Source organism: Podarcis bocagei, assembly GCF_964188305.1.
Source record: "Podarcis bocagei genome assembly, chromosome: 4".
In the NCBI taxonomy this organism is placed as follows: Eukaryota; Metazoa; Chordata; class Lepidosauria; order Squamata; family Lacertidae; genus Podarcis; species Podarcis bocagei.
Genome location: NC_138128.1, coordinates 3,920,995 through 3,939,911, shown reverse-complemented (window position 1 = coordinate 3,939,911; position 18,917 = coordinate 3,920,995). Strand labels below are relative to the sequence as shown.

At 47.9% G+C, this 18,917-nt stretch overlaps 2 protein-coding genes across 2 annotated transcripts; both read left to right on the top strand.

Moving 5' to 3' along the window:
* The first annotated feature begins 242 nt into the window (after positions 1–242).
* LOC308585125 (uncharacterized protein) lies at positions 243–9,140 on the top strand. The gene is made up of 5 exons (XM_081190715.1): positions 243–475; positions 3,742–3,840; positions 5,727–5,832; positions 7,581–7,634; positions 8,743–9,140. Exons 1-5 carry the CDS (start codon positions 404–406, stop codon positions 8,889–8,891), a joined length of 480 nt encoding a protein of 159 aa, XP_081046841.1. The 5' UTR covers positions 243–403; the 3' UTR covers positions 8,892–9,140.
* Positions 9,141–16,395: 7,255 nt separating this feature from the next.
* Positions 16,396–17,870, top strand: LOC308586052 (uncharacterized protein). The gene is made up of 3 exons (XM_081192293.1): positions 16,396–16,527; positions 16,833–16,958; positions 17,300–17,870. The coding sequence occupies exons 1-3, from the start codon at positions 16,477–16,479 to the stop codon at positions 17,510–17,512; spliced, it is 390 nt and encodes a 129-aa protein (XP_081048419.1). The 5' UTR covers positions 16,396–16,476; the 3' UTR covers positions 17,513–17,870.
* The last annotated feature ends 1,047 nt before the right edge of the window (positions 17,871–18,917 follow it).

Genomic DNA, 18,917 nt, shown 5'->3' with positions numbered 1-18,917 from the left:
TCCATACATACTCTAGCCAGGCAAAAGCAGTGTGAAGCAGGGCCAGCGAGGGGGGGGTGGCCTGTGGAAGGTGGGTGTGGCCTGCAGAGAGTTCTAAGGGCCGGACAGAGCAGCCTGGAGGGCCAGAGTTCAGGGCCTGCGGTTCCTTAGCCCTTCCCTGGAGATCTGGGAGGAATTGTGTTTCCCTCCTGAGGGCGCTCACGGCCCTGACCCTGATCATTTCATGATTCTGGAGAGCTGCGTCCCAGCTTGGGCCGGCCCTTGAAGGGGACAGCAGCCCTCCGCTTTCCCTGACGGCATTTCTCCGCCCTTCTCGGCACAGGCGTCCAACAAAGTGAGACTGGCTGCCATCTCCACCTTCAGCCACCTGTTTGAGATCGTCCAGTGGGGAGGCAAAGAGCAGATGAAGGCGCTCGCTCTCCAGAGCTTGGTCCCCCTCATGGTCCATCTCCAGGACAGTGTCCCAGTGAGGAAGGTAGGCGGATGCAGTTCATCAGAAAGCAGCAAGTCCTGGCTTAAAGGTAAAGGGACCCCTGACCATTAGGTCCAGTCGTGACCGACTCTGGGGTTGCGGCGCTCATCTCGCTTTACTGGCCACGGGAGCCGGCGTACAGCTTCCGGGTCATGTGGCCAGCATGACTAAGCCGCTTCTGGCGAACCAGAGCAGCGCACGGAAACGCTGTTTACCTTTACCTATTAATCTACTTGCACTTTGACGTGCTTTCGAACTGCTAGGTTGGCTAGGACCGAGCAACGGGAGCTCACCCCGTCGCAGGGATTCGAACCGCCAACCTTCTGACTGGCAAGTCCAAGGCTCTGTGGTTTAACCCACAGAGCCACCCGCGTCCCATCTCCTAACAACAAAGGGACACGGCAAAGGGATGGTATCTGCAATATACAAAATACTACTACAAAATCCCACAAACCCCCTAGACGTAATAAAATAAAATATGGGAAGATGACATAGGCTATGAGATTAACCCCACCCAATGGACTGGAATGTGGTCTAAACCTCCCTTTAAATCCATATCAGCGAAAAGGAAAGAACTCGCTCTGAAACTCACAGGTGGTACCTAACACCACGGAAACTAACGCTAATACACCCAGGAGCCTCACCAAAATGCTGGAGAGGGTGCACCTCCACAGGCACATACCTCCACATGTGGTGGGAATGTCCCAAAATCCAACTCTTCTGGGCAGCAATCATACAAAACATATGCAAAATAACTAAGCAAGTATTAGAAGTCACCCCAGAACTGGCCCTACTAAACATCTTCCAAGACAATAATGCGCACAAAGCGCTCATAACCCACCTACTCTCAGCAGCCAGAAGCATCATAGCCAGACACTGGAGAGACCTGTCCGGAGTAAGCATGGACCAATGGTACCCAATAGTATGGGAAACAGCCTTCTAGAAAAACTAACCAACAAACTGAAACTGACATGGGGACAAATAGAAGAAGACACCTTCACCCCGGTGTGGCTCCCCTTTATCACATTCACAGCCCAACAAGACAACGACACAAATCCACTAACAGCACACAAATCAATCTGGCTAACCTGATTCAAACAAACAAACACACACACACACACACACACCACTCACACATGAAAACAAATTTCACTACAGCCAATCAAAGACCACCAACCAGACCCTAGGCCAGTGCTAACCTCTCTCACCACTAAAGCAATACAGTGGTACCTCGCAAGACGAATGCCTCGCAAGACAAAAAACCCGCTAGACGAAAGGGTTTTTTGTTTTTTGAGCTGCTTCGCAAGACAATTTTCCCTATGGGCTTGCTTCGCAAGATGAAAAACGAAAACGTCTTGCAAGTTTGTTTCCTTTTTCTTAGAACCGATAATACAGTTGCGACTTGACTTCGAGGAGCAACTCATAGAACGCGGTGTGGTAGCCTTTTTTGAGGTTTTTAAAGACTTTGGTGATTTTTGAAGCTTTTCCAAAGCTTTCCCGACACCGTGCTTCGCAAGACGAAAAAAACCGCAAGACGACAAAACTCGCGGAACAAATTACCGTATTTTTCGCTCTATAACACGCACCCGACCATAACACGCACGTAGTTTTTAGAGGAGGAAAATCCGTAGGCATGCCACGCGTAGGCATTTCCTCCATAACACGCACAGACATTTCCCCTTCCTTTCTAGGAGGAAAAAAGTGAGTGTTATGGTGCAAAAAATACGCTAATTTCGTCTGGCAAGGCACCACTGTACAAGCGTATAGTAAAGAGAACCCACACAAGTGACACTGACACAAAACCCCACAAATACACTAAGTAGAATAGAAGCATTGCCCCCCGACCCCACCCCACCCACCATTCCCCCCTCCACCTCTTTCCCCCTTTTCTTCCTAATGTAACACTAATGTCTCACAACAAATGAAACTGATCTGTAGAAAACGGAACATGAAAAAAGAGACATTGCACATACTTTTGTAAACCAAGAAATCTTTAATAAAAATATATTTTTAAAAGGGGGGGGGGAGAAAGCAGTAAGGCCTCTCGGCTAGGATGTCAGCAACTGGTGTCCAAGCCCTCATTCCATTAGCACAACGATTTAGGCTTGTCAATGGTGGAGCTAGCCGCTCGGGCACCCGGAGTGGAGGTCCGCCCATGGGGGCAAGCCGATCCACCATCGGGGGCAATCCACGAGGTGGCATGATCCGGTGGGGGGCCAAGCGCAGCCCGATCCTCCCGGCGGGGCGCTGATCGCGGTTTGGTTGTGCAATCCTCCTGGCAGGGTGTTTTTATATATATATATTTGTGGTGAACTGCCCCAAGATTTATGGAAGTAGGGCTGTAATTTTATTATTAGTAATTAATAATAGTAATTATTTATTACTATTTATTTATTAGTTGTCAGAGCTGCTTCCTGGTCCCAGCTCACAGAGGACCACGCTAGCCGGTGTTACTGTACAAAAGTCTTTATTGAGTTACAATTTCCATTTTCAAGCCGCAGCGCGCAGCTCTACGTCTTAGAAGCTAGACCGGCGAAGCTCCGTCTGAGTCTCCGCCTCCTGTACACCAACTTAATACTCTAGCCTTCCTCCACCTCTTCCGTCTTTCCTTCCTCCTCTGGGTCCCTCTACCCCCCGTGGTCTCTTCCTTCCTGGACTCTTCTGACGCCGACCCCCCGGACTCTGCTCCCTCTTTGCGGCGGGCTTTAGGACCTGGCTCCCTATCCGGGCTGCTTACTGTGCCGCCTTCCTGTGCATTTGAACTTGGCGCGCGCGCGCAGCCTTCAACCTTCCTCTTGACCGTTTCCTCGCTCCCCGATGGAGGTGTGGCCAATCCTAACTCCTGCCTTCCCGCTTGCGGCTAGCCGCCAGCTCCCGATGCCTGCGACCCCTCCCCCCTACTGTGCTCTGGTGGGGAAGCTGGTCCCGATTTCCAACTGCTGCTCTCTGAGTCTCCTCTGGTCTCTTCTTCCTGGGGTGTCCCCCTAGGCGCCCCCCTTGCTCTGACCACTGGCGCCCCTTTCTGTGAATCTTCCGATTCTCTGGAAAGACTCGGAGATCTCGGGCCGCTGTCATCGCTCATATTTCCTTGGGATTCCTCCCCCTCGCTCTCTGTTTCCTCCCTTTCCTGTGCCTCTGCTCCTGAACCCCTGACATTAGTAATTTTATTTTTATTTTTATTTTTATTAATTTATTCTTCAATATTCTGCCTGAGTTTTCAGCAGCTGCAGTGGCAGAAGCTGTTACTCCCAACCTCACTTCTTTTACAGATGTGTTGGATCACTCTGAGAAGAGCTGACAAGTTTCTGAAATCCTTCAGCCAGTTGTCCATCGGGGAAAACGAAACCTGGAACTTCTGCAAAAGTCTTGTGAGTGCCTCTTGTTTATGTTGTTTTTCAGGGAGTGGGCAGCCAGAGAGCGATGGGGAAGAAATTGGGTTTTGATGTTACTGTTGTTGTTACATTGTGTATTTTGTGTTTTTACCCTGCAAACCACCCTGTGATCCTTGGTTGGCATATAAATTTAATGAATAAATAAAAATAAAAAGGCACATATTGGTGGAAATAGCCTGCATTGTACAGCAGAAAAGTACTTTGGGGGAAAATGTTTGCATACAAATATATGCCTATTTGGACTTGGGCTGGGTGTTCATCAGTATGCAGATGATACCCAGCTCTACCTCTCTTTTAAATCGGAACCAATGAAGGCAGTGAAGGTACTATGTGAGTACCTGGAGGCGGTTGGAGGATGGATGGCAGCAAACAAGATTGAGGTTGAATCCTGACAAGACAGAAGTACTGTTTTGGGGGGTCAGGGGTTGGGCGGAGGTGGGGGACTCCCTGGTCCTGAATTGGGCAACTCTGCCCCTGAAGGACCAGGTGCGCAGCCTGGGAGTCATTCTGGACTCACAGCTGTCCATGGAGGCACAGGTCAAATCTGTGTCCAGGGCAGCTGTTTACCAGCTCCATCTGGCACGCAGGATGAGACCCTCCCTGCCCGCAGACTGTCTCGCCAGAGTGGTGCATGCTCTGGTTATCTCCTGCTTGGACTACTGCAATGCGCTCTATGTGGGGCTACCTTTGAAGGTGACCCGGAAACTGCAACTAATCCAGACTGCGGCAGCTAGACTGGGGACTGGGAGTGGCCGCCGAGACCATATAACACTGGCCCTAAAATTTAAAATGTTGGTGCTGACCTTTAAAGCCCTTAACGGCCTTGGCCCAGTATACCTGAAGGAGCGTCTCCACCCCATCACTCAGCCTGGACACTGAGATTCAGCTCCGAGGGCCTTCTGGCGGTTCCCTCACTGCAAGAAGTGAGGTTACAGGGAACCAGGCAGAGGGCCTTCTCGTTAGTGGCCCCCGCCCTGTGGAACGCCCTCCCATCAGATATCAAGGAAATAAACAACTATCTGACTTTCAGAAGACATCTGAAGGCAGCCCTGTTTAGGGAAGTTTTTAAAGTTTGATGTTTTATCATGTTTTTAATATTCTGTTGGGAGCTGCCCAGAGTGACAGGGGAAACCCAGCCAGATGGGCGGGGTATAAATAATAAGTTGTTGTTGTTATTAGGAGAAATTCGCACAGCAATACCGCTGAATTTTCATGAAGACTTATTAAAATAATAATAACAAGCAAACAAACAATAAAAAACAGCTAATAATAGTAATTGCAAACTGATGTGGCAGTGTAGAAAAGTGAACTTAAGGGAGGAGGACTGAGAGATTGAGAGGAACCAGAACAGGCAAGTCCACCTTTGCCTCCTCCTGTATTCCCTTTTCTCTCCAGAAGACTATTCACACAGTGCATAGTTAAACTATGGAACTCCCTCCCACAGGAGTTAGTAACGGTCACTGACCTGAGTGTCTTCAAAGAGGATTAGAAGAATTCATGGAGGAGAGGGCTGTTGATGGCAACTAACCTTGATGGCTGTGCTCTGCCTCCGCGGTTGGAGACAGCCACGCTTCTGAAACCCAGTTGCTGGGAACCACAGGAGGGGAGCGTTGGTCTTGTGTTCAAATCCTGCTTGTGGGTTTCCTAGAAGAGTCATCTGGTCGGCTCCTGGGAGAACACGATGCTGGGCTAGATGGACTGCTGGCCTGGTCCAGTACGTTCTACTGATGTTCTTGTGCAAGACTGGTAGGCTTGGGTTGACCCTGCCCAGGCTCCATCCTTGCTCGTGAGGAATGGCATGGATTGGAAGGAAGGGAGAATTTCCTCACACAGCTCCCTTCTCTTTTGGACCTGCCTCCCAGGTGAAGCGCTACAGAGAACAAGGGGAAGCCATCCTTCTGGATCAGGCCTTTGTTTACCTGGAAAACCCCCGAACCACTTTGAGAGATGGAGCCATCAGGCTGTTAGGCAAGTTATGTTTGTTATGAAATTATTGGGCGGTCATTCATTAGTAATGCACATGGTGCTTCAGACAATGTCTCTGGGAAACAACAGCAGCAGAGGACAGTTCCCTGCCCTTAAAAACTTCCAGATCACCTGCTTATTAAGTGTGGCACTGCCCAGGGAATTTTTTAGAAACCCCAAAATACTGTGTTTTTTTAAAAATGGATAATGTGATTTGTGAGATTGGACCCATCACGTCATAAAGCAGGTGAAGTCACACCAAAGTTGGTCTGCCATCTTTTATTCAAAATGGCGCCTGGGATCCCAGTGTCCACAAAAACTGCCGCACCCGCCTCAAGAGCTCTCACAGCGAGTTTGGCGACAATATCTTGAGAGCTGGCCATACTTACGCCAAACGAGGAGGTACAGTCAAGGCAAAGTCACATTTGGGGCCACCATCTTGATTCAAAATGGTGCCTAGAACCTAAGCTCCTCACCTCAGGAACACTCTTGTCAGGTTTGGTATCCCAAGAGGTGTCAGAATGCCTAGAAAACAGGCAACGTACAAACCATTTTCCAAAACATATAGTAGATTCATCCTGATATATTTGCAGGATGGTCGGCTATTTAATAAGTGCTTGTTCTGATTTGTTTGTGAGGTGGTTAGATGACATTGGGTCAATGCAGCTAATCTCCCACACCTTCCAGTGCACTTTTCCTTACTGCAGAAAGTCCAGTATTTTGGGGAGGAGGGTTTGTTGCACAAATACTGTAGCTGCACAACCTGAATTTACCAAGCACCAGAGGATGAAGGGACAGAAAATGCAGTCTCACATTCTTAGCCTTAGGTTTTAGCTGGAGATGAATGATGGAATCGTAGTGTTGGGAGAAGCCAAGGGGTCATTTGGTTCAACCACCTGGCAATGCAGGAATCAGAAGGGCAGGATGAAGTGAAAGAACAAGTTTTCCACAGTCATGTACAGCTTTCATTTGCCCTGTCAGTGGCTATCCTAAACGAGTCCATGCTGAGCCAAGCCGTTAATTTTTCACTTGCCTCTAGAGCGAGTTAGGGGCAGAATGTGCCAGGGAATGGGAAAAAGCTCTAACCATGTTGCCATTTCCAAAATGGCGTGGCTAAGCGTTGTGACTTCTCCTAACTGAACCCGCTACCTTTGGCCTGCGGAGACATGTGCTCTGCCATTGGGCTACTGCAATTCCCTTGGTGGTGCTGGAATAGGGAGCCAGGAGTCGGCTCCCCTAAACTGCGTTCACCCCGTAAAAAGGTAAAGGTAAAAGGACCCCTGACCATTACGTCCAGTCGTGACCGACTCTGGGGTTGTGGCGCTCATCTTGCTTTATTGGCCGATGGAGCTGGCGTACAGCTTCTGGGTCGTGTGGCCAGCATGACTAAGCCACTTCTGGTGAGCCAGAGCAGCGCACGAAAACGCCATTTACCTTCCCGCCGGTGTGGTACCTATTTATCTACTTGCACTTTGACGTGTTTTTGAACTGCTAGGTTGGCAGGAGCAGGGACCGAGCAACGGGAGCTCACCCTGTTGTGGGGATCCGAACCGCTGACCTCCTGATCAGCAAGCCCTAGGCTCTGTGGTTTAACCCACAGCGCCACCCGTGCCCTGTGTTCACCCTGTAGCCCCTGGCAAAACCTGTTGCTGGCATCTCTCCCTGCTTCAACATTTGTTCAACATTTGTTTGTCATTCGGGGAGTGGCAGCCCTTTCTGACCAAGCACACGGCGGGCATTTCTATCCCTAGAAATCATCGCTCAGGAGTCAAAGCACCAAGGAACAGTAAATGCCATTGCAACCGGTGAGTAGGAATGATGTTTGGATGCCCCTGCCCTGCCCAGTTCTGGCTCTGCCACCTCCTTTTCTGACTCTACTTTCTTCTTTTTTGCATTGGATTTATACTCCACCTTTTTTTCTCGAAGGAACTCAAGGGGGCGTTTGTGGTGGTCCCCCTCCTCAATTAATCATGACAACGGCCCTGTGAAGTACAGTAGGTTAGGCTGAGAGTGGGTGGCTGGCCCAAGGTCTCTTGAGCAGAAGCCTGGGGGGGGGGGCAATGACATGTACATCATGTGCACAGGGTGGTGCGAGGAGCCGGGGGGGGAGGCCAAATGCCGCAACAGTACGGATTGTTCTCAACATTGAGGGGACCTGGCTCCCTGTTATGTACTGAGTTGGTATATTTCACTCCCCCCAAAAAATTGTATTGGGGGGTCCAAAGGAACCTGGCCCCCTTAGAGTTGGTATCTATCCTTTGTATGCATGGTCTTCGTTGCAGGAAGTTTCCTTATCCACCTTTTCACAACTAGGTCCCAGGATGGGTTACAGCAATGTAACCAAGTAGTTCTAAATAAAAGGAAAGGTTTTTCAGTTATAAAACTGTGCATATTTCTTTAGTGCCTTGATGGAATTATTTTATTGTGCATCTTGATTATGAGTGTATGTGCATATCTATACAGTGGTACCTCTGGATGCAAACGACATCCGTTCTGGAACCCCGTTCGCATCCTGAAGTGAACACAACCCATGTCCGCGCATCTGCGCATGCGTGGGTCATGATTTACTGCTTCCACACATGTGCGTGACATCATTTTGAGCGTCTGCGCATGCGCAAGTGGCGAAACCCGGAAGTAATGCGCTCTGTTACTTCTGGGTTGCCGCGGATCGCAACCCGAAAAGGCTTAACCTGGAGGGACTTCAACCCGAAGAATGACTGTATCTAGATAGATATATCATGGCTTAACACTTGTAAACTGTTTAGAAGCCCCCTTGGGAACCAAGATGTGTGTAAATCAGCAAATAATGCTAATAATTCTAAAAATATATTTAAAAAAGAAAAACAAAAAAGGAAGCAGTGAAAGCGTCTCTCTGTGTCTGTTCTCTGTGTTTTCCTTTCCCTCCTCACTTAGTCCTGGATCTTGTGAAAGTGGAAAATCAATCATCCCACCTCAAAATGGCGGTATCCGACCTAGCGGAGGCCTTGGGGCAAGAGGAGCGCCCTTCAGGAAACTGCCTGGGAAGATGCGTCAGCAGACTCAGAAGGATCTGGAAGAGATAGCAGCTTTTCCTCTGGAAAGGGGTGGGGGGAAAGGTAAATTTGGACTCACTGTTGCTGGCAGCCATCTTTTTTAAAATAAAAACCAAAAAATAATATTTTTTTATTGGTTTTTAGACAAATGCAATAACCATTAAACACCCAGCAAGTGTTTGTTCTAGCCATTGACTTTAGACACAAGCTCACACATTCAGTGGTCAAACCTATTACTTAAAGTAACCTCCCCACAGAGAAGGCTGAGCAGCTGTTATAGTAAGGTCTTGTTATTCCTTGATTTCCTTGATTTTGATCCCGCCTTCTTCCCAAAGGAGCCCAGGAGGGCAAACGGAACAATTTAACAAACGAATATTTTAAAAACAGCCTGGCAGACAGCAATGATGAATTCCTGAATGAGCTACGCAGAAGCGCCTAGTCTGGCATCTGCTCATGTTGGTTTTTGCAGCCTCTCCTTCCGCAGACCTTGGGGGGGGAGGAGCTTTGTAGACTCCAGTGTAGTGGTTCTCCCCTTCAGCCATGCCTTCAGTGTGGGTTAGGCTGGTTTTGCAGACAGTCCCATCAGGACTCGCCACCGTACAGTTTTGACCACCACCTTTCAACCCAAGCATCCCCTCTCCCCTACAATCCCGGCTTCCCAGCAACCGACTGAAATCGCAGGGGAGCTCAAGGTCTGGAGGGGAAGGGACCAAACTGTCGAGTGCCAGCTCGACATACGAAGAAATCAGTCTCACACCAAGATAGGTTGAAGAAATATGGCTGCTCTGGCCGCCTTAGAGCTACTGCAGCACAGCCTTTATTGTGTGAAGTCAGAAAGATACAAAATACAAGCAAAGCAATTTGTTCTCTCTCAGCAGATAAGGGCCATCGCACTAGACCACGCGAGCATCAGGCCATGCTAGTTGACCAATCATTTGGGACAGCACGAGCTATTCACGCGCTGTTCATGCTCCAAGCAATGTCTCGTGCTGCAAAATCACTCTGCAATAATAAGAACTCTGCTCATGCTCTTATGTACAAGCAATCATTTTCCCACATGCCCTCTTTTCTTGTTTATATTATAAGAGGAAAAGAGGGACCATTAATCAGAATCGCATTCCCATTACCTAAGCGTTTATATTTTGCAACATAATTCCCCCTTGTAATCTCTGTGGTGGGCCGTGGTCAAAACCACCATGCAATACATTGGGAAATCAAAGAAAACAACCATAATAAAACCAACAATACATGCAATTACAATCAATAATATTTTTCTTAACCATACTCCATTAGGTAACCAAGAAAATAACCAATCCCATGGATCAAAACCTTCAGGTGGATTCAAAGGATTATGGGTTATCATTTGTTCCATATAATCAATAATAGCAGAAATATTGGTTGATTGATCAGTTATATACATACAACAATGAGAATGAATTAAGGCATAAATTCCACCTTTAGAGGCAAAGATTACATTTAAAGCATAAAAAGTGTATAAAACAACTTCTCTTATTTCTGACATTTCTGTGTTAATCATTTTTAAAGCCAAGATAGTAGAATTAAACAAGGCTTCAATCCAGTTTGCCAGTTTATGCAAATCACGGTAATTCATCCCTACACCTAAAGAGGGAAAAAGGGATCTAGAGATGGCTGTTCCTGTATAATGAGAAATAGGTGATTATACTTCCCTTCTGTTACGCAAACGAACCTCTGGGAGCTTATCTATTTTGTATATCAGGGGTATCAGTATTCCTAGAGTGTAGGTTCCAGAAAAGGCAAAGGTTATTTCTTTGTAGGCCTTTGTGCCACAGAGTAACCATAAATCAGATTGAAGCAAACATGTAGATTTACTGCTCTTTCTCATCCAGTCGAACCAAACATAAAAATCTCTACACGCAGCCTGTTGTTCATAAGTCATGTAGGTTGTGACATTATTAACTAAAACTTTTGGCCTATCACTCATAGTTGTAACATTAAGAAAACAAGAGGATCCATGGCTTGAGAGCAGTACATGTGAAAAGGATCTAGGAGTCTTGGTTGACCACAAACTTGACATGAGCCAACAGTGTGACGCGGCAGCTAAAAAAGCCAATGCAATTCTGGGCCTCATCAATAGGAGTATAGCATCTAGATCAAGGGAAGTAATAGTGCCACTGTATTCTGCTCTGGTCAGACCTCACCTGGAGTACTGTGTCCAGTTCTGGGCACCACAATTCAAGAAGGACACTGACAAACTGGAACGTGTCCAGAAGAGGGCAACCAAAATGGTCAAAGGCCTGGAAACGATGCCTTATGAGGAACGGTTAAGGGAGCTGGGCATGTTTAGCCTGGAGAAGAGGAGGTTAAGGGGTGATATGATAGCCATGTTCAAATATATAAAAGGATGTCACATAGAGGAGGGAGAAAGGTTGTTTTCTGCTGCTCCAGAGAAGCGGACACGGAGCAATGGATCCAAACTACAAGAAAGAAGATTCCACCTAAACATTAGGAAGAACTTCCTGACAGTAAGAGCTGTTTGACAGTGGAATTTGCTGCCAAGGAGTGTGGTGGAGTCTCCTTCTTTGGAGGTCTTTAAGCAGAGGCTTGACAACCATATGTCAGGAGTGCTCTGATGGTGTTTCCTGCTTGGCAGGGGGTTGGACTCAATGGCCCTTGTGGTCTCTTCCAACTCTAGGATTCTATGATTCATTAACATACTCATATGTCCAATTACAATACGGATAATGACCTAAAAATTTATTTGCTATTATGATTAAAACGAAAACAATAAGGCACTATTTCAAGAAGCGATAAAAACACAGGGAATAAACTTATGCGATTATCCTTCATATTATTGCTAATCTTATATGAAGCATTTACTGGAATGCTAGAATACCACCACCAAAAAAAAGGTTCAAAGCTTTGAGAAGCTTTTTAAAATCATTTTTCTCAGCAGCTAAAAGGCACTAGCCAAGCATATTCCGCTTGCTGTAACTAAAAAGATTGCAACAAGGTTGAGAACAGAGCCCATTGTCTTCGCAGGCCTTGCTAAAGAACCATATTGCAACTTGCTTTCTGTCCGGGAACCAGGCCACAGCACAAGAATGAAACAACTGGAACACACTAAAACCCCTCACCCCTCCCCTGCCAAGAGTCCACAATAGTTCCAAGACAGCCCTCTGTACATGCTCAGGGGAACACATCATAAGGCAGGACTCCTGAGGGAGGAGGAAAAAAAATATCTGGGGGGTAAAATCCAAGTGATGCCAATAAGGATGAGAATGGTAAATTTTTCCAATGGCTGTTTCCGAGCAACCTGCGTGATATTTCGTGGTTCGATTATTGGCATGTAAAAACCACAATCCAGAAGAAGCCCAATGTCTCGAGCTTGAGAAATGGACAACGAAAAAGATTTCGCCAGAACTTTAGCATTTTGATGAAATACAGAATGACTTTCAAATGGGTCTGAAAACAATGAAAAAATACCATTCTTCAAAGCATGGTCTGCCCGGGCATTACCTTCTGCCAAATACCCAGGGTGGCCAGTGTGAGATCTGAGATGGGCTACATAAAACTGACAAGTTCTAGCTTGTACCAAGTTCTGCAAAGTGGAAAACAATGTAAACAAATTTTGATCTATAGCAGGAGTGATATAAGACAATGGTAAGACATTCAAAAGATTATATACATACTGAGAATCCACAATGAGATTGAAAGGGATATTAGCAAACTGCTGAAATGCCAAAATTACAGCTGCCAATTCAGCACGTTGTGTTGAGGACTGCTCAGTAGTATACAAACTTTTCCATTCCCCCTCCTCTTCCCACACCACCACCCCTCTGGATTTGGTACCATCAGTGAACACAGTAAGGGCGGAGGGTAAGGGTAGGAGGGACAAAGCAGTTCGCAAGACATAACGTAGCCCTGTAAGGAAAGACAAACGAGGGTCTCTAGGAGGATTGTGAATGATATTTCCCAAGAAATCAGCAAAAGCTATTTGAGTAGAAACGGCTGTCATCATCAGATGCTGAAATTCTTCCTGGGAGAAGGGCAGGTACACTGACTGTAAGTCCATTCCAGAGAGGGCAAGGGCTCGATGTCGGCCCTTAGCAACAAGGTCCATGACGTTGTTGGGTGTAGCATACACGTTCCGCGGAGGAGTATGAGGCAGGTGAAGCCACTCCACAATAGACACAGTCCCAGGCTTCTGGCCTGTGGTGTACAATATAGCTGTTGGAAGGAGCGGGGTGGCAAATACTGCAAGTGATAATTGTGCCATTGCCCAGTCCTTCCCGGCTAGCTTTTATAAGCCAGGATGGGCAAGGATCCAGGAGACAGGTGGTTGGTTTCACTCGTCCAAGCAGCCTGTCCACATCCTCAGAGGTAACAGATTGGAATTGATCCCACTCAACTTGACTAGACAGAACTCTAGCACTCTCCCGCCCCGGCCCTGCTCCCACGGTGGAGTCTACTTCTTCCCGAATCTGAGCGATTTTATCTGCAAAAAACTTTGCAAAATCATTGCAGGAGAACATGTGGCCCGTACTGGGCCCAGATGTTGCAGGTGGTTCCGCTAAATTGTGAACCACCTGAAAAAGTCTCCTGCTGCTGTTTTCTGCAGATGCAATAGAGGCGGTGAAGAAATTCTTCTTCGCCGTCACTATCGCCACTTGGTAGGCTCGACGTTGAGCTCTAACCTGTGTCCGGTCAGATTCAGAATGAGTTATCCGCCACCGGCGCTCTAGCCGTCTCAACGATTGTTTCATTGCCCTCAGATCCATGGAAAACCACGGGGCTGTCCGGGCTCCATGCAATTGGAGAGGGCGCTTCGGAGCCAAACAGTCAATAGCCCTGGTTAACTCCACATTCCAGCGGTCCACCAGGGAATCAGCTGAAAGGCCATCAACATGGGATAAAGCATCCTCTACCACTCTCTGGAAACCATTTGGATCCATTAAGTGGCGGGGGCGGACCATCCGAATTGGTCCCACCTCCCTGCAGAGGGGATGGGTCGCAGAGAAGTCCAGTTGCACCAGGAAGTGATCTGACCATGGCACTTCTTTCGTTTCGCTTTTACTTAGTGTCAGATCACCAACATCCATAGAGGTAAACACCAGGTCCAAGGCATGTCCACGGCTATGGGTTGGGCCAGACTTATTCAGGGACAGCCCCATGGAGGCCATGCTTTCCACGAAGTCCCGAGCGGCCCCTTGTAAGGTCGTGTCGGCATGGATGTTAAAATCCCCTAGGATGACCAAGCTAGGTGTCTCCAGGAGAACATCCGCCACGACCTGAAGCAGCTTGGGCAGGGAATCCTTGGTGCAGCGGGGAGGTCGGTACACCAGTAGGAATCCTGTACTGCCCCTATTGCCCAACTTCCAGAACATGCACTCAGAAAACTGAGTCTTCCCAATAGGACCCCTGGTGCAAACTAATGACTTCCTAAAAATCACTGCAACCCCCCCTCCCCACCCACGTGACCTGGGTTGCTGTGCGTAAGAGAAACCTGGTGGACAAGCAGCGGCAAGGGCAGGCCCATCTGCTTCATCCAACCAAGTCTCTGTTACACATGCCAGGTCAAGTCCTCCATTCATGATCACGTCATGGATGGCAGTGGTCTTATGAATCATTGACCTGGCATTGCACAGCAGCACCTTCAGGTCATGTGGGTATCCCTTGCTGATTCTAGTATCCATCCGGTCAGGACCAGACCCGGAGGCAGGAATAGTCCTCAGACAACGACTAAACCTGCCTCCTCTGTAATGACATGGTCTGGTCTTAGCGTAACTCCTCCTCCTACCCGTGATCACCGAGATCGGTTGTCCCAGTGCATCCCCCCCTGTGGAACATGCCCCAGCCATTTTGTGGGCTGGGGCCCACTCCCCGGCAGCCCTGACCCCTCCCCCTAAAAACAAACAAACAAACAAAACCAATAAAACAATACAAACAAAAAAATTTAAAAATTACAAAAACATCAAAATAAAAAAAAATAATTCCCCAAGCCCAACCAAACATCCATCCCACCCCCACCCCCCACATACAAAAAATCCAGAGAAATTTTTTAAAAACATTTTAAAAACACTCTGTGCCTCTCCAGCAGTAACAACTGTCCTAGTGAGGCCTGTCAGGCCCCGCCCTGGGCCAGGTGGTAAGTGGCAGGGAGGAGCAGGGCCCTCAGGCACTCACTCAGGGGACTCCTCCTGGGCAGCAGGCCGCAAGCAGCACAAAGTCCTTATGAGGCTCCAGGCCAGATGGTAAGTGGCAAGAGCAGGGCCCTCAGGCACTCACTCAGGGGAGTCCTCCTGGGCAGCAGGCCGCAAGCAGCACGCAGTCCTTATGAGGCCCCAGGCCCCGCCCCAGGCCAGATGGTAAGTGGCAGGAAGGAGCAGGGCCCTCAAGCACTCACTCAGGGAGTCCTCCTGGGCAGCAGGCCGCAAGCAGCACACAGTCCTTATGAGGCTTCAGGCCCCGCCCCAGGCCAGATGGTAAGTGGCAAGAGCAGGGCCCTCAGGCACTCACTCAGGGAGTCTTCCTGGGCAGCAGGCCGCAAGCAGCACACAGTCCTTGTGAGGCTTCAGGCCAGATGGTAAGTGGCAAGAGCAGGGCCCTCAGGCACTCACTCAGGGAGTCCTCCTGGGCAGCAGGCCGCAAGCAGCACACAGTCCTTATGAGGCCCCAGGCCCCGCCCCAAGCCAGATGGTAAGTGGCAAGAGCAGGGCCCTCAGGCACTCACTCAGGGAGTCTTCCTGGGCAGCAGGCCGCAAGCAGCACACAGTCCTTGTGAGGCTTCAGGCCAGATGGTAAGTGGCAAGAGCAGGGCCCTCAGGCACTCACTCAGGGAGTCCTCCTGGGCAGCAGGCCGCAAGCAGCACGCAGTCCTTATGAGGCTTCAGGCCCCGCCCCAGGCCAGATGGGAAGTGGCAAGAGCAGGGCCCTCAGGCACTCACTCAGGGAGTCTTCCTGGGTAACAACACTCTTTCCTAGTTTCTGATTTAAATTCTGGTACTTCTGTTTCCAGTAGTCTCCACCTCTTCCCCCTCCTCTTCCTCCCCCGATCCTGTATCCTCCGCCTCTTCCTCTGTCCCCTCTCCCCTCTCCTCCAGTCCCTTATTTCTTTAGACCAAGGGTAGGCAACCTAAGGCCTGGGGGCCGGATGCGGCCCAATCGCCTTCTCAATCCGGCCCACAGACGGTCCGGGAATCAGCGTGTTTTTATATGAGTAGAATGCGTCCTTTTATTTAAAATGCATCTCTGGGTTATTTGTGGGGCATAGGAATTCGTTCATATTTTTTTTCAAAATATAGTCCAGCCCCCCACATTGTTTGAGGGTGGACCAACCCACGCCTGAAAAAGGTTGCTGACCCCTGCTTTGGACGTTTGCTGAAAACTTGTCTGTTGTTTAATCGTGTTTCATTGCTTTTAGATGAGTTTAGCAGTTTTTAAATATTTTAAATTTGTTTTGTTTCATTTATAATTTTTAAAAATAATAATAAAGGGGTTTTTTGTTTTTGCTCCTTTGGGCTCCTCTGGGAGGAAAGGCGCAGTATTTACTTATTAAATTAATAAACTTGTTTCAGATTCACCAAGCTCAGACTCCTCCCAGACAACATTTAGTTCTGAAGCTTCTGAGGGAGAGATGAGGGGTGTCATGCGCTTCATGCACCAGTTTCTCCACAAAAGCCACCAGGTATCTGCACCCCAACCCTGCCCTCGCTTTCCCTGCTACAACATGAGTTCCTTAAAAATGGAGGGGGTGGGGGCTTCTTCCTCCAGTCACATAATTCAGGAATACTTTGAATTGGGCTCGAACCCAGCAAAGTAGGCACGGCACTGGAGTAAAACATTCCCTGCGGAACGCCCCCAGAAGAGTCGTAGTTTCCAAATCTTTCTGGGGGCAGCCCCGCAGAGAGCATGTTGCGGTAGTCAAGATGGCTTGCCGCTTTTGCTAATCCTTCTTGAACTCATCACCCTGTCCTTGGTTGGGGAGGCTAGGAATTACCTGAGAAGGTCAAGTTCCTGGACTGCATAGACCTCATCAGCGCAAACCTCGACAGCAGTAAGGCGGGCTACATTGGTCAACGTCACTACAACCCGACCCTGATAAGAGAAATTCTCATGGTGAGTAAGCCGACCCATGTACATGTGAGTGCGAACGATGAAAATAGCCCTAAAAAACCACCCATTCATAAAGAGAGATGGAAAAGCACAAACCAAAAAACACAACTCCCTGAGGGGGAGAAACTCCCGAAAACAGCCCAGAAAGGACTGGGCATGTTCGGGGGCTTTGTAATGCTTGCAGACCTTGTGGAGAGAAATGGGGAAGCAGGTTGGAGGGGGAATAGAACAAAATGCCCTAGAGCACTTCATGCTGCAACTCTGGGTTGCAGCTCCCACTTGTGCACTACAAGAATGAGTCTCATGAAATCTCCATGGATGCCGTCCTTTTTTTGCCGTTCCAGTTCCTTCTTCTTGAAACGGGATCCCCGTCGGTCGAGGAGCGGATCATGGCCTTGTCGCGAATCACCAAGCTGGTCTGCTGCATCACGTCCCATTGCACACCCAAAGTGAGGCTCAGTCGCCCATTCCCAGGGCTGGTTTGGTTTAGCAAACTGCGTGGAAGTAGTTCAGAAAACCTCCAAACTACACCTGAAAGGAGTTCCCATAACTGCTGAACAATTCACCTGCAGTTTTTAGGGTTGCCATGTTCTGAAGAGCAAAAAGAAAGGACACATTTTCAGATTTTAGCTATGGATCGCTATGGCGAATCATGAAAAATAATGTAAATGGAGCAGTTCACTCTCTGCACGTGCTTTAAGATACTTTCTTGCTGTTCTTAGGTACAATTCTATGCTTCTATGATTTTACACTCCAGCCCAGCAGCTTTTAACCTTCTGCATGGTGGGGATTATTTCAACTTGAACAGTTTGTCGAATCATAGAATCACAGAATCGGAGAGTTCAAAATGAACTGAATTTGCTCACTTTTCCCCAAAGGAGGGGTGCTAAAAAATTGTAACACGACTTGGGAATTCAAAAGATAATTTGGCTAAATTAATATAATTTAGTTTTGCTTGGTGAGTAAAATTGCATAGAAATCATTAGAAATGATTGCCAAGTACTTGCAGTTATACTATATATTAATATGGCATTATTTTTATTTTTATTAAGCAATACGTGGCATTTTCAGAAGGTAAAATTAAAATTCTTTGGTTTTCCAAAAACCGTTTATGTGCTTCTTCCTCAAACGTACTTGCCAAGCTAAATGTTGTCCAGTCACAAAAATAATAGCAGATTTGAGTTCCTCACACCCAAAACCATTTTTTAAAAGATCTCTCACTGAAGGAATCTGAGAAAATTAAGTTTCACCCCGTAAAATAACACTCTCTAGTAGCCCATGTCAGTGTGCCACCTTCACAGGAAAGAGTAAAGGGGTGCATTTGGGGATATCTTGGCAGCAGGGTCCAAATCCATAGGGAGGTTGATTAAGGTCTGCTTCTCTTTGCACCCCACTGCAGCCATGGTGGGTGGCATGACACAAAATGGCTGCTGTGGGGTGTATGGGATGGCACAAAATGGCTGCCGTGGAGTGCGTGGCACGACACAAAATGGCTGCTGTGGGGTGCATGGGATGGCACAAAATGGCTGCTGTGGAGTGCATGGGATGGCACAAAATGGCTGCTGTGGAGTGCGTGGCACGACACAAAATGGCTGCTGTGGGGTGTCAGGTGTGACACAAAATAGCTGCAGATAGGTAGCCGTGTTGGTCTGCCATAGTCAAAATAAAAAAAAATCCTTCCAGTAGCACCTTAAAGACCAACTAATTTAGTTCTTGGTATGAGCTTTCGTGTGCATGCTGCCACATACACCCGGACAACACCATTACTGGCCCAAACAACATCACACATACCATCTTGGGACTATTTAATTGCTCATCGTCTAACATTGTGTATGCCATCAAATGCCAACAGTGTCCTTCAGCTCTCTATATTGGACAAACAGGCCAAACCTTACGCCAAAGAATAAACGGACATAAATCTGACATCAAGAATCACAAAACAGAGAAACCAGTAGGAGAACA

What these genes read in the sequence shown, in the direction of transcription:
- LOC308586052 (XM_081192293.1), top strand. Translation starts at nt 16,477, where the DNA reads ATGAGGGGTGTCATGCGCTTCATGCACCAGTTTCTCCACAAAAGCCAC. An exon ending in TTCTCCACAAAAGCCACCAG is followed by an intron (nt 16,528 to 16,832) that starts GTATCTGCACCC and finishes TGGGGAGGCTAG; the next exon opens with GAATTACCTGAGAAGGTCAA. An exon ending in TGATAAGAGAAATTCTCATG is followed by an intron (nt 16,959 to 17,299) that starts GTGAGTAAGCCG and finishes TTGCCGTTCCAG; the next exon opens with TTCCTTCTTCTTGAAACGGG.
- LOC308585125 (XM_081190715.1), top strand. Translation starts at nt 404, where the DNA reads ATGAAGGCGCTCGCTCTCCAGAGCTTGGTCCCCCTCATGGTCCATCTC. An exon ending in ACAGTGTCCCAGTGAGGAAG is followed by an intron (nt 476 to 3,741) that starts GTAGGCGGATGC and finishes CTTCTTTTACAG; the next exon opens with ATGTGTTGGATCACTCTGAG. An exon ending in GGAACTTCTGCAAAAGTCTT is followed by an intron (nt 3,841 to 5,726) that starts GTGAGTGCCTCT and finishes CCTGCCTCCCAG; the next exon opens with GTGAAGCGCTACAGAGAACA.